A 13,442-nucleotide genomic window follows, 5' to 3' on the forward strand; every position below is an offset into this window, starting at 1 on the left:
CTCTACAAATACACAGGGCACAAGGAACACCTTGGTCATTTTTCTCCTGAAGGAGAAACAAGGAAAGAAGAGCAGTGTACGCTGCCCTGGCAACCTCACACAGAGGGTCTCAGGACAAGCATACCCTCCAGACCCATCCCTAGTGAGAGCCTTCCTCAGCTTCACGCAGTCCAGCCTCATGCGCCCCACCTCACCCGGGGAAATCCACTCTACCACTCTGCTGTAGTCATGGGGACCATGCCAGCATTAGCTCACAACTGTAGGCCTTCTGCCGGCTCGGTACCCCGTGGGTCCCCTCTGTCTGTGGGATAACCTGGTCTCCCCACATCCCCTGAGGGAGACTGTACCATTCCGCCCACACCTATCTCCTCACTGTCCTCTGACCCCCCATTCCCCCAGCACCTCAGTTTGTACTTGCTCTTGAGCCCCTCATCTTGACCTTGTGCACCTCAGCAACTGTCACTCCTCTCAGCCCAGCACTTCCTGCTCTGTTTTCAGGACGTCTGTTTGAGTCCCTATACTCCCCAAAACCCTGGGGGTACCTAGGAGATGGCTGTGTCCCAGGTGAGACTAAAGACTGCACCCAAGTGGACTTTCAAAGAAGGACCTACAGGCCACACCCACCCACAGACCACACCCACTGACTGGTCACACCCACAAGTGGGCGGGGTACATGGCCAGCTATGGAATAAGAGGCCTCCGTTCACTGAGCCCCTCTGGCTGAGCCTGATTCACAGGCCAAACTCCTTGAGCCACTGCAGAAGCCGCTGACCAACCGGACAGCACCACTTTCCTCTAGTCCCCGAGGAGCTAGGTGCCCTCAGAGCCAGGCAGGCTTGGTGGCTCCAGGCCACAAGCCCTTTCCCAGGTGTTTCAAGGCCTAGGAATGCCGTGGGCGTTCTCTGGACTCCCGTGGCATCAAGCCCAAGGACCACTGCAGCTCTTGCTTAGAGCGGTGAGTGATGGGGTCCAGACTACAAATACAGAGCAGAGGGGAGCAGGGGGGAACAGAGCTCCTGGGCAGACACTGTAAACAGGGTCCTGAGGCTAGCCCTGTCTAGCTCATCACCCCCCTCCTCTGTCCCACTCACCATATTCCTTCAAGACCCTCATTCCAAGCATGCCCCAGCTCCCACGCTTAGGAGGCATGAGGCCTCACACCAGGGGTGAGGATCACAAGACATGGAAGTCACACACAGGTACAAGCATGTTTATTGGGTGAAGTCTTAAAGACTCAGTAAGGCACGTGGTCTAGGAAGGGAGTGGGTTCTGGAGGCCTGGAGCATCAGCCTTAGTGTATAGGGTGGGTACCCCCTGTCAGCTGAGCAGCTCTGGGCCACTCTCTCCTTTCATGCCCCCTTCTGGGGACCCTGAGAACAGGGGTAACTTCAGTCCCAAGGGTGGGTGTGCATGGCCATCGGCAAAGGAAAGTGGGACTTGGGTCAGAGCGTAATGTCCCACAGACCCTGGAGGCACTGAGAGTGGAGACTCCGGACTCAGGCAGGTCCTGGAAGAGAGTAGATAGCTGTAGCCAAGGGTAGGCTGGCCCTTGTTGAGCCCCAAGGCACCAGGTAGGCAGGCTGCAGGGCATCCTCAGCTGAAGTCTCTGTTGGGCAGCAGCAGGGGTGCCACCAGGGTCCACAGGTAGAGGAACAGCCCCGCCCAGCTGGCGCAGATCTTCACCCACACCGAGGTCCACGTGCTGATCATCTTCCGGGTTTCCCCAGGGCTGGAACACACCGTCGGGCTCATGAGTCTGGTCCCCAATCCTGTGACCTCAGTCTTGTCCCCTGACCTGATGAGCCAGCTGAGACATCCTGAGACACCCTGGCTCTTAACCTGAAACTCCAATCCCTGTGCTGTTCACATTGGAGACACCTGACCTATGACCCTGGACCACAGACCCAAACTTGGCCTCAACTCCAGTCTTGACCATAGTTCGAGGCCTTGACTTGACCTGACTCCTGGTCCCTCACTTTGTCACCGTGAGCCCGGCATGGTGATGCATACCTATAACCCCAGCGCTTGGGAGGCAGAGGTGAGAAGATCAGAAGTTCAAGATCATCCTTCGCTACACAGTAAGTGTGAGAGCAACCTGAGCTACATGAGACCCTTAACAAAAGCAAAACAAAAAAGTCCAAGGGTCAGTGGCCCAGGCCTGTAATCTCAGCGTCTCAGGCAGTGGGGCAGGAGGATCTGAAGTTGAAGGCCCACCTGGGCCACACAGAGAAACCCTGCCTTTAGGACTCTGTCACCCAGTTCTCCGGCTCCTCGTCCCTCAGGACTGATGAACCGACTTCTGCTTGTCCCAACTTCGGTTTTTAATCCAATAACTCAGCCTTGGCCCCTGATCTTCTTACCCCTGCTTCAGCTCCTTGCACCTCTACTGGGTTGATCGCCTCTGAACCTCAATGTTAACCAAATGACCTGTGTATATCGGCAAACTATGGCTCCCCAATAGTCCTGATAAGATGTGACTCTCAATGGTCCCAACCCCAACTCTAGGCCTCTCGATTCTAACTTTTTTTTTTTGAGACAACGTTTCTCTGTATAGTCTGGTTGTCCTAGAATTCACACTCACTCTGTAAACCAGGCTGGCCTCATACTCATGGAGATGCCCCTGTCTCTGTCTGTCTCCTGAGCGCTGGGATTAAAGATATGTGCCAACACTGCCTGGTGACTCTGACTCTTAATTCTGTGACTTTGAGTCTGACCACCCCATCCATGCATCCCACACCAGACTCCCCCACAGTCCAGCCCTGATTTGCAAACATGGTCACCCTAATCAATCCCAGCCTCACCTCCTATCTGTCCCTGCTGGTCTCTGAATGAAATGCCAGAAGCTGGGCTAAGAAGGGAAATTTCACAGCAGGGAAACTAAGGCAGAGCAAGGGTTGGATTCTGGGGATCTAAGGCAGGCCCTGCCACCTATGTTCCCAAGCTCCGTGCAGAGACTGGAATACCCAGAAGCGGCTGGAGGACACACAGTGAGCCCACCTGGGACTGGCCAGGTCCTGCCACCCACCAGGCTGCTGCGGCATACCTGTACCAGTTGGTAAGTGTCATCATGACATGCAGAGAGGCTAGCACCAGGCAGAAGTGGAAGAAGGAATAACTGTAGGTGACACCATCCTGCTCATTGTCATAGGCTCGGCCGTCAGTGACAGCCACCTGCTGCTGCTGCACAATCTCTGCTGGACACTCCTCTGTCTGCATCAGGCTGTTCACCTGACGGTGGTCAGAGGACCGCAGGCTGTGGGAGAGGAAGGCAGGCTGTTAGGGCCACTAGCAGAGTTGGGCAGACACAACAGGATGTGTCTGGAAACGGTCACAGTACTGGGTGGCCTTGGCTCCTTGGAGGCCCAGGAGTCAACACACTGTTTAGACCCTCAGCGCTACCTGATTCCTTATGTCCCAGAGTAAAATACACCCTCTGTGAAGCCTGGATTCCCTCAATGTGGCCCACGAACACCCTCTACAGGGTATAAACTAGTCATTTCAAACCATTCCCAGAACAGGTGCTGGATACTGAGTACATAGTACTGAGTACCAAGTATCGAAAAGCACCAAACTGGGCTGGAGAGATAGCTCAGGGGTTAAGAGCAGTGACTGCTCTTCCAGAGGTCCTGAGTTCAATTTCCAGCAACCACATGGTGGCTCACAACCATCTACAGATGGATCTATTACAATGGGATCTGATGCCATTTCAATGTACTCATTGAATATATAAAATTAATAAACAAAATCTTTAAAAAGAAAAAAGAAAAGGAAAGCACCAAACCAGGAGCTGCTTAAGTTTTTGTCAATTTGACACAAACTAGGGTCATCTAGGAAGACAGAACCTCAACTAAGGAGCTGCCTCCTTCAGCACTGCTTCCAGGTAGTCTTTGGGACATCATCTAGATTAATTACCAATCCAGGAGGACCCAGAAGGACCCAGATCACTGTGGTGGTGCCACCCAGGGCAGTCAGGTTACCCTGGACTACCTAAGAGAGCAGGCTGAGCAAGCCACAGGGGGCAAGCCCCAAACCAAGGTTCTTCCACAGCTCCTGCTTTAACTCCTGCTTCCTGCCAGGCTCCCGCCTCGAGTTCTGGTTCTGACATCTTTCCGGGATGGGACAGTTATAGCCTGGAAGTGTAAGCTGAAGTACATCCTGTCCTCCCAAGTTGCTTTTGATCGTGGTATTTATCACAGCCACAGAAGGAAAGTTAATACAGGTTGTTTATTGGGGTGGAGAGAGTATGTGGGTGTGCACGTGTACATGTGGGTGTCCTCGCCTGTAGTAACATTGTGTGTGCATGTGTGTGTGTGTAAACACTCGTGTAAGTCAAAAGATGATGTTAGGTTTCTTTCTCAACTGCTTAGTTACTTTAGTTTTGAGGCATGGTCTCTCATTGATCCTGGAAGGTGACGTTTTAGATATATCAGTTGACCGGCAAGCTCCCAAGACTCGCCCTGCCCCCCATCCTGCAAGGCGGGGGTTATGTGCTTCAGGTAGATGCTGGAGACCCCACTCGGGCCTTCTCCACTGCACCAGCATCCCGACCCTCTGGTCGTTTCGTGAGACCATCTCACATGGTCTTACAAACTCACAGCAACCCTCCCTCCTGCCTCTGCCTCCCAAAGGTTGGAATCACTGGCATGAGCCATGCCTGGACACCTTAAACTTTATTAGTCTTAGAGATTTTGTTTTAGCAACTGCTTTCATGTTTATGAAGAGAAGGTGGGGCAGGAGTGGTGCGGAGTCAGTAGCAGAGCACTGGCCTACCACTAGCAAAGCCCCAGCCGCATCTCAGCATTGAAAAGACCAAACAATGGCGTAGGTTGTCAAGGAAACTCGGTGAGGTAAAAGCCCTTGCTGCACAAGCCTGGTGACCCAAGGTCCATCCTCAGAATCCATGTGAACGGACTTCACTGACCTCCACATGTGTGCCGTGGTACCTGCACTCCCCCACACATCATGTTCACATATGCAAGAAGACATTTTAAAATGCCTGCATTTATGCCGGCCTTCCTTGGGCTTTTGATTAGCTAATGAATTAATTAATTAATGACACTTAGGGGTTTCCTTTTTACTTTTTTTACTTGGGATTTTCTTGTTTTTATTTTAAAAAAGATTTTGTTTATTTATTATATATATAATGAGTATGCTGTAGCTGTCTTCAGAAGAGGGCATCAGATCCCATTACAGATGGTTGTGAGCCACCAGGTGGTTACTGGGAATTAAACTCAGAACATCTGGAAGAGCATTGGTGCTCTTAACCACTGAGCCATCTTTCCAACTCGGGATTTTCTTTTTTAACCTTATTATTTTTTACACATTGGTGTTTTGCCTGCTTGTCTGTCTGTCTGTACAAGGGTGTCAGATCCCTTGGAACTGGAGTTACAGACAATTGTGAGCTGGCACGTGAGTGCTGGGATTTGAATCCAGGTCCTTTAGAAGGGCAGCCAGTGCTCTTTAACCACTGAGCCATCTTGACAGTCATTTACTTGGATTTTTTTCCCAGGGGGTGGGGAGTTGTTTTGTTTTTTGTTTTTTCCCAAGACATGGTTTCTCTGTATAGCCCTGGCTGTCCTGGAACTCACTCTGTAGACCAGGCTGGCCTCCAACTCAGAAATCCGCCTGCCTCTGCTTCCCAAGTGCTGGGCTTAAAGACATGTGCCACCACTGCCCAGCTTACAGCTTGTGTCTTAATACTTTCATGCTTGTGCTGCAGGGGACAGGAGTGGGGACACGGCTCAGCGGGCCAAGTCATCGGCTGCCAAGCCTGATGACCTGAGTTTAATCCCCAGGGAGAAAACCAACTAGGAGGGTCATTTTCTTGATTAATGATTGATGTGGGAGCCCAGCCTACTGTGGGTAGTGCCATCCCTGGGCACATGAGCCTAGACTGTATAAGAAAGCAAACTGAGCGCGCCACCCAAACAAACCAACAAACAGTGTTCCGCCACAGTGGACTGTGAGTGAGGCGTACAGGGCAAAAGAAGCCTTTCCTTCACCACGCCGGATTTGGTCATGATGTTTATCACAGCCATAGAAAGCTTCCTGGTCCTCTTCCCTCACTCCCCAACTCAGTACCCCTCCCAGAGCCCAAGCCCGTGCTACCTAATGAAGAAGGTGCACAGGATGAAGATGACGAGGCCCACGATGCTTGGGGCATCCCACCACACTGTGCTGTAGTCCTCCAGGTCCACCTGGCCTGTTCCGTTTTTAGTGGGCAGGTGAGGGTTGCATTTTTGGTCTGGGGGAAGAAACACAGACATCTTGAACCTTTAGCTGACTGGATCTAGGAGTCATGGAACTTTAAGGACAGACAGAGAACTGTCCAAGAGGACAGACAGACAGACACACATACTTGACCTTCTAAGGCCCAGCAGCAGATAGTGCGTGGCAGATACAATGAAAGATAGACAATTCCAGGAGCAGATAAGACCCTTGTGCTCTCTCTCTCTCTCTCTCTCTCTCTCTCTCTCTCTCTCTCTCTCACACACACACACACACACACACACACACTGTGCCTCCAGCGTCCTGTCTTGTACTCACCAGGGACGTTGGACAGGGCAGACCAGGTGACAAACATTGTATACAAGGTTATGACGGAGGCTTGCAGCAGACCTGAGTTGGGCTGGGCATCCTGGTAATAGGAGTTCACAGGTAAGAGCCCAGGCCACTCAGCCCACCAGGTCAGTCACCACTCCTCCACTCCTTCCTACCCAAATCCGGAGCCCTGATTCTCTCTCTCTCCACACCCCAGATGACCCTTTCTTCTGCTTCTCCAGTTTGTACTGCTTCCCTTGCCTGTACCCCACTGTCACTCCAGACACCCCAACACTCAGCCTGCTCTCCAAACCTCTTCCCCTCCGTGGCTTTGAAACCAGACATATGCCTGGCCCCCCTCTCTGGGGGTGAAGGGGTGAGCGGGAGAGAGGGAAATAAGTCCCTGAGCTCCTGCCATGGTAACCCGTGACCTGCCAGCTCTCTGCCTTTGATCCACAGAGCTCTGCAACCCAACTCATTTTGTTTGGCCTTGACTCCTACGGATGGATTTTCCCCCACTCTGCACTCCATGCACAAGCTCTGGAGCCAGCCCTCCTTGGTTCAGATCCCAGCCCCACTGTTTACCAGCCTTGGCTAAGTCTCTTCTTCATCTTCTTTCTGTAGAAGGGTGTGTTTGAATGAGTGTGTATGTGTGTGTGTGTGTGTGTGAGAGAGAGAGAGAGAGAGAGAGAACATGCATGTGCATGTTTGGGTGTGTGAGTGTGTGTGTATATGTGTGTGTAAATGTTCATGCACATGTGCATGTGTGTATGTATGAAAGAGCATGTGAGTATATGCATGTAAGCATGTGTGAGTGTGCATGTGTGTATACATGTGTGTGAGTGTGTGTATGTGCATGTGTAGATGTGTATACGAGTATGTGCGTGAATGTGTATATGTGAACATATGGGTGTATGTGTGTACATGTATGTGAGAGCATACGTGTGTGTGTGTGTGTGTGTGCGCGCGCGCGCGTGTGTGTGAAAGAGTGTGAGGGTGAGTGTATGAGTGTGTGTGAATGTGTATATGAGTGTGAGTGTATGCATGTATGTGTGTGAGAGTATGTGTGTCAATGTGTGTGTGAGAGAGTGTATGTTTGTGTGTGTGTATGTGTGTGAGTGTGTGTGTATGTGTGAATGTGCGTGTGCATGTGTGTGTGTTTATGTGTGTGCGCGTGTGTGTGTATGTGAATGTGCGTGTGTGTGTGTGTGTGTGTTTATGTATGTGTGAGTGTGTGTGTGTGTGAGTGTGTGTGCATGCACATACATATGAAGGCCAGAGGACAATCTCAGCTGCTGTCCCTCAGGATCCATCTCCTTTGTTCTTTGTGACAAGGGTTCTGGGCAGAGCCTGGTGCTTGCCAGTTTGACTGGACTGGCAGTTCCTACCTCCCAGCTCTTGGGTTAAAAGCCTACCTAATCTCTTTGACTTGGTGCTGGGGATCAAACCCCAGGCCCTCATGCTGGTCCAGAGAGCACTTTACTGGCTGAGCTGTCCTCACCCCCTCTTACTCCTTACTCAGAGGTTGAGAGCACTGACTGCTCTTCCAGAGGTCCAGAGTTCAATTCCCAGCAGCCACATGGTGGCTCACAACCATCTACAATTAGATCTGGCGCCCCCTTCTGGAGTGCAACCATATAGGCAGGCAGAACATCTGCAAACCGATTTGCCCAAAGAGTAGGCTCACCTGGACCTTGGGCAGGACCGCAATGATGGAGACGCAGACACAGAAGGTGAGGTTGAGGCTGATGAAGACCTTCCCCTCATGGCAGGCACCAGACTCCGTGTAGTAGACGAACATCAGTGCCACAGCGGTGATGGACAACAGGTAGAAGAGGAAGGTGAAGAAGAAAAGGCCTGGCCAGGGGGGTGGGTGGGGGTGGGGGTGCAGAACAAAGCTCAGATCCGGGAGGCAGAGGGAGAAACACCCACACCTGAGGGCACTGAGCCGCTCTGCTGCCACAGGCCTCAGTTTCCCAAGGCAGGGAGTGGCTCCCCACGGTGCCTTTCTGAGTTCCTGTACCAATCCAACTCATAATGACTTGCATACTATGAGGAGGTGACGGTCACTCTGAGTACAATACAGACAAACAGGGCTGTAGAAGACATCACTGCACCTCTGTCATTCAAAATAATCTTCAGGGCTGGAGAGATGTCTGCAGCTCAGCATCCAAGAGCACTCTTTGCCCTCGCAGGGTTCAGTTCCCAACACCCACGTGGAGGCTTCCAACCATCCATAACTCTCGTCCCAGGGCATGTGACACCCTCTGCTGACCTCCACAGACACCAGGCACACACGCAGTGCACTGACATACACGTAGGCAAAGACTCATATACATAAAATAATCCAAACTAATTTGCTGATCAAGTCCTCAAGACTATATAGAATAATCCAGCTTTTATATTTCATTATATTTCATCTCTGTGTAAAGTTCAAGTTTGAGTTAGACAACTTCAACAGCCTTGTAGCTTGAATATGCTAAAATTTTGTAATTTAGAAAAATAGTTAGTAATAAACCCGTGCTCTAAAATATTCCATTTTCTAAAAGTCACATTGATGCAATTGTTGTTGCTGTTGCTGCTGCTGTGTTGCTGTTGCTTTGAGACAGGGTTTCTCTGTATAGCTCTGGCTGTCCTGGAACTCTCGTTCTGTAGACCAGGCTGGCCTCAAACTCACAGAGATCCACCTGCCTCTGCCTCCAGAGTGTTGGAATGAAACTATGTTCCACCACACCAGGACCTTTATTTATGTCTTTTGAGAGGGCGTGTACTTCATGCAGCTCAGTCTAAGCCTCCAACTCACTATTTAGTAGAGGCTGGCCTTGAACTCTTGACCCTGCTTTCTCCACCTCCCATATGCTGGGCTTACAGATGTGAGCATCATACCTAGCTTCTTTACTTTTAATTTTTAAACACTGATTATCCTGTATGTGTTAATGTGTGGGAGCACATGTGCCATGGCACACATGTGAAAGCCAGAGGACGACTCTGTGGATTCTCTGAGGGTTCTCTTCTCCCACATTTATGTAAGTTCTGGGGGTCACACTCAGGTCACTAGGTTTGTGTGACAAACACTTTCGCCTTATTGCCACTGTCATGGTTAACTTTAACTGTTAACTCTAGGTTGTAGCACAACCTAGAGTCACTTGAGAAAGGAGTCTCAAATGAAGAGCTGCAGGAGGCCAGGGTCTGTGGGAGATTGCCTTGCTCATTAACTGATGTAGGAGGGCTCAGCCCACCGTGGGCAGCTCCATTCCCTAGGCAGGAGGTCCTCAGCTATGTAAGACGACTCATTAAGTGTAAGCCTTGAGCAGCCAGTTAGCAACATATTTCTGTGACTTCTTCCTTCTTTTCTTTCTTTTTTCTTTTTTCTTTTCTTTTTTCTCTACAGGTTTTCTCTGTAGAGTTCTGGCTATCCTGGATGCTCTATAGAGCAGGCCAGCCTAGAACTCAGAGGCCTGCCTCTCCCTCCCAAGTGCTGAGATTAAAAGCATGCACTACCACTGCCCAGCTCACAGCGTGCCTTTTGTGTGGATTCTGAGAGTATAAACTCAGGTTGTCATATTTTCGAAGAGCAGTAAGTGCTGGCTGAGCCTTTCTTGCAGACTTACAATAAGTGCAAGAGATTCAGCAGGGCAACCTGTTGCTAGGATCTCAGTGACCACTTATGGTTGAGCCACCACCAAAATCTCCTGGCCCGTTCCCTGCTGTGTGCAGTCTGTGCTACAGAGGTTATTGACCTCACCCCCTCAGGGCCCCTCAGGTGGCTCCCCACAATCCTCAGTCTCTTCCTCCACCCCTCCCCAAACGTCCTCAACTCCAGACCCTGATGCATGAGAGACCTGGCCCCTCAGTGTGGAGGCCAGCAGGGCACTGACCTGCGTACCAGGCTGGAGAGTCACACTCCTCCGCCTTACACAGCCAGCGCTGGTTCCAGGAGTGGGCAAAGTCAACGAACAGGATCAGCTGGATGAGGATGAAGAGGAAGGAGCCCACGACACCGAAGTAGAACCAGACTGCGGGGAAAGAGCTGTGAGGCGGGGGCTGGGGCCGCAGAGCAGCTGTGGGGACGGCAGGGCCCTGGGGTTTCTAGCACAGCTTCAGTCAGGTGTTCTTTCTCAAACACACAGACTCGTTCAGTAGTTCTCCCATGCCAGACTCTGCATGGGGGACACCCAGAGAAGTACAGTCCCCCTCTCACAATTGACTAGTGCTGAAGCCAGAGGGTCCCCCACCCTGAGTTACCCTAGGGCATCAAAGCCAAGCATTACAAGGCTATCTAGAGAAGGGAATGTCGAGGACCAGCTGCCACCTGGAGTCAGTGAAATGCCAAGGCAAAGAGCCACCCACCCTCCCACCCACCTACCCTCCCACCCTACCACCCTCCTTCCTGCCCCTCCCTTCCACGGTCCCCGGAGCCACCTACTCTTGGGAAAGGAGCCATCAGGGATGTAGAAGGCACCCACGGTGATACCCACAAGGATCAGGAATTTAAAAAACCAAAACCTGCAGGAGAAATGAAGAGTGGAGCTGAGTGGTGGGCGGCGGGGACATACAGGGCCGGCGCAGAGGCAGCCTAGAAACTCCACCCCAAGAAACAGGTCCTGGGAGAGGTGAAGGGCCTTCCTGGTGATAGATATAGGTGCTTTCCCTCTCCGAGAAAAAGCCTGGAGCTCAAACCAGTGGGAAGAACCAAGCAATGAGACTGTAACTAAACTGCTGTGTGAGCTCAGGCAAACCGCTACCCTCTCTGAGCTTTTTCCTCATTTGAAAAATGGATGTTAGTAGGGGTTGGAGATAGCTCAGTTGGTGAAGTGGTTGCCATGACGACTGAAATTTGATCTCCACTAACCACATAAAAACCCAGACCTGCTTGTCCCTGGGGACTGACTAGACAGGCTATTAGAATCAACCCCAGGTGAGAGACTGTGTTTGGCTCCTAGGAACAGCTGAAGCTGACATCTGGCTTTTAATGAGTCTGAGGGTGGAGTCTAGAGCTCTCTGGGGACAGACAGAGGAGAGGAAAGCCCTCCAGGGAGTGTGCCAGGGTGTACGTGGTCGCCCCTCACCCATTCTGGATGGCTGCTCGCGGGTCCCGGCTACTGCGGACACAGATCATTAACAGCATGAAGAAGAAGAAAAAGGCTGCCGTGGCGAAGCACATCCGGTAGACAGCGCGGAAACCCAGCAGGGAGCCGCAGTCCAGGGGGCCCTGCAGGACCACGGGTTGCTGGGTCCTGTCCTCACACACCCAGGGCAGCTATGGAGACAACAGGAAAGATTGAGGGCCCCCATGCACCAGAACCCTGTAGTCTGCCATCAGGTCTGAACCTGCCTCCATCTCCAAGTTTCCCATCCCGTGCTGTTCTGAACACTAAGAAAGGCCACCCAGGTCCCTAGCCCATCACAGCTCCGGTTTAGGGGACCATTTCCCTGCCATCTCCGCCCTCCCTGCCCACCCCCTATCTCAGTACTGCGACGTGTGAAGCCCCGCTTCCCAGAATGGGCTCCCCCCTCCGGAACCCTCGAGAGGGTTGGTCTCTCTACGGACTCTGCAGGGATCCACACTAATGGCACTGGCCAAGACAAGATTCCCACTCTGGGCTTCAGCACTCCGGGGGAGACGCACTCCCAGGACCTGCCTGTAGAGGGCAGTCGTGATGAATAAAATTCTCCGAGATCCACCCAGTGGGAGGTTCAGGTGTCCTCTCACCCCTGCTACTGACACACCATCAGTACCTGAAACTTCAACCACGTTACCTGGCCTGTGGAGGGCGCGGCGATCCGGGCGCCTCCCAAACCCCTCCCCGACACTCACCTTGTAAAGCTGACTCTCCACTCCGGGGCTCAGCATGATGATGGACACCAGCACCCCCAAGAAGAGGAAGCCGGTGAAGAGGAGGCGGCTCACCGTGGAGTTGCGGGTTGAGGGGCAACAGCCGCATAGGATGCAGGGTGCAGAGCCGCAGAGGCAGGATGCCTAGGGGAGACAGAGAACGGTAGCCTCGTTAGTCCCCTTCCCCACGTGGGCACGCAGCACCCACCAGCAGCCATATCAAGTCTGATGAGCTGGGGAGATGACCCCATTCAATCTTCTAGCCAGGGACTAAAACTGAATCCATACAGGACGGGCCACAAGCCTGTAGGCAGCAGAAGAGGGCTGGGGTCACACTGTTTATCGCTTAGGTGGAGGGAGTGGTTAAAAAAAAAAAATCCAGAGGAATAGAGAGATGGCTCAGCGGGTAAGAGCACTGACTGCTCTTCCAGAGGTCCTGAGTTCAATTCCCAGCAACCACATGGTGGCTCACAACCATCATAATGGGATCTGATGCCCTCTTCTGAAGACAGTGTACTCACATACATTAAATTAACTAATTAATTTTTTAAAAAGAAGGAAATCCAGAGGGCCAGCTGTCACTGATGAATGACCTGTGTGACCTGTCACTCAACCTCTGATCCCAGATGATCTTCCATAAAAAGGGGAGAGGGAGTCACAACAGTAGGGACTCTACAGGTAATTGTGAGAACAAAGCAGGAACGTTTAAAACTGGTTTATGTTTGTTTGCTTGTTTTTAAAGAAGTTTTTTGGGAGGTTTTTTGGTTTTTTTTTTTAAAGACTTTTTTTTAAGATTTACTTATTTTGTATATGTAAGTACACTGTCACTATCTTCAGACACATCAGAAGAAGACATTGGATCCCACTACAGATGGTTGTGAGCCACCATGTAGGCACTGGGAATTGAACTCAGGACCTCCGGAAGAGTAGCCATTGCTCTTAACTGCTGAGCCATCTCTTCAGCCCTGTTTGATTTATAAGACTTATTTATTTTATGTACATTGATGTTTTGTTTGCATCTACATCTACAGACCAGAAGGCATTGGACTGGATCCCTTACATCCAA

At 51.4% G+C, this 13,442-nt stretch overlaps 1 protein-coding gene across 1 annotated transcript; it reads right to left on the reverse strand.

Annotated features, from left to right (window-relative positions):
• Positions 1-1,239: 1,239 nt before the first annotated feature.
• Serinc2 (serine incorporator 2) lies at positions 1,240-12,514 on the reverse strand. Its single transcript, XM_052175684.1, has 9 exons — positions 12,359-12,514; positions 11,610-11,800; positions 10,967-11,046; positions 10,419-10,556; positions 8,228-8,397; positions 6,547-6,637; positions 6,109-6,244; positions 3,044-3,253; positions 1,240-1,729 (listed from the first exon to the last, which is right to left on the reverse strand). The coding sequence occupies exons 1-9, from the start codon at positions 12,392-12,394 to the stop codon at positions 1,594-1,596; spliced, it is 1,188 nt and encodes a 395-aa protein (XP_052031644.1). The 5' UTR covers positions 12,395-12,514; the 3' UTR covers positions 1,240-1,593.
• Positions 12,515-13,442: the final 928 nt, after the last annotated feature.

This window comes from Apodemus sylvaticus, chromosome 3, assembly GCF_947179515.1.
Source record: "Apodemus sylvaticus chromosome 3, mApoSyl1.1, whole genome shotgun sequence".
NCBI lineage: Eukaryota > Metazoa > Chordata > Mammalia > Rodentia > Muridae > Apodemus > Apodemus sylvaticus.

Bases quoted from the DNA above. Each gene is read 5' to 3' on its own strand.
- Serinc2 (XM_052175684.1), bottom strand. From the start codon at position 12,394: ATGCTGAGCCCCGGAGTGGAGAGTCAGCTTTACAAG. The intron at 11,047-11,609 runs GTGAGGGGCGAC...TTTCTCCTGCAG, and splicing joins CGAGCAGCCATCCAGAATGG to GTTTTGGTTTTTTAAATTCC. The intron at 8,398-10,418 runs GTCAGTGCCCTG...CCCCCTGGCCAG, and splicing joins CTCTCCAGCCTGGTACGCAG to GCCTTTTCTTCTTCACCTTC.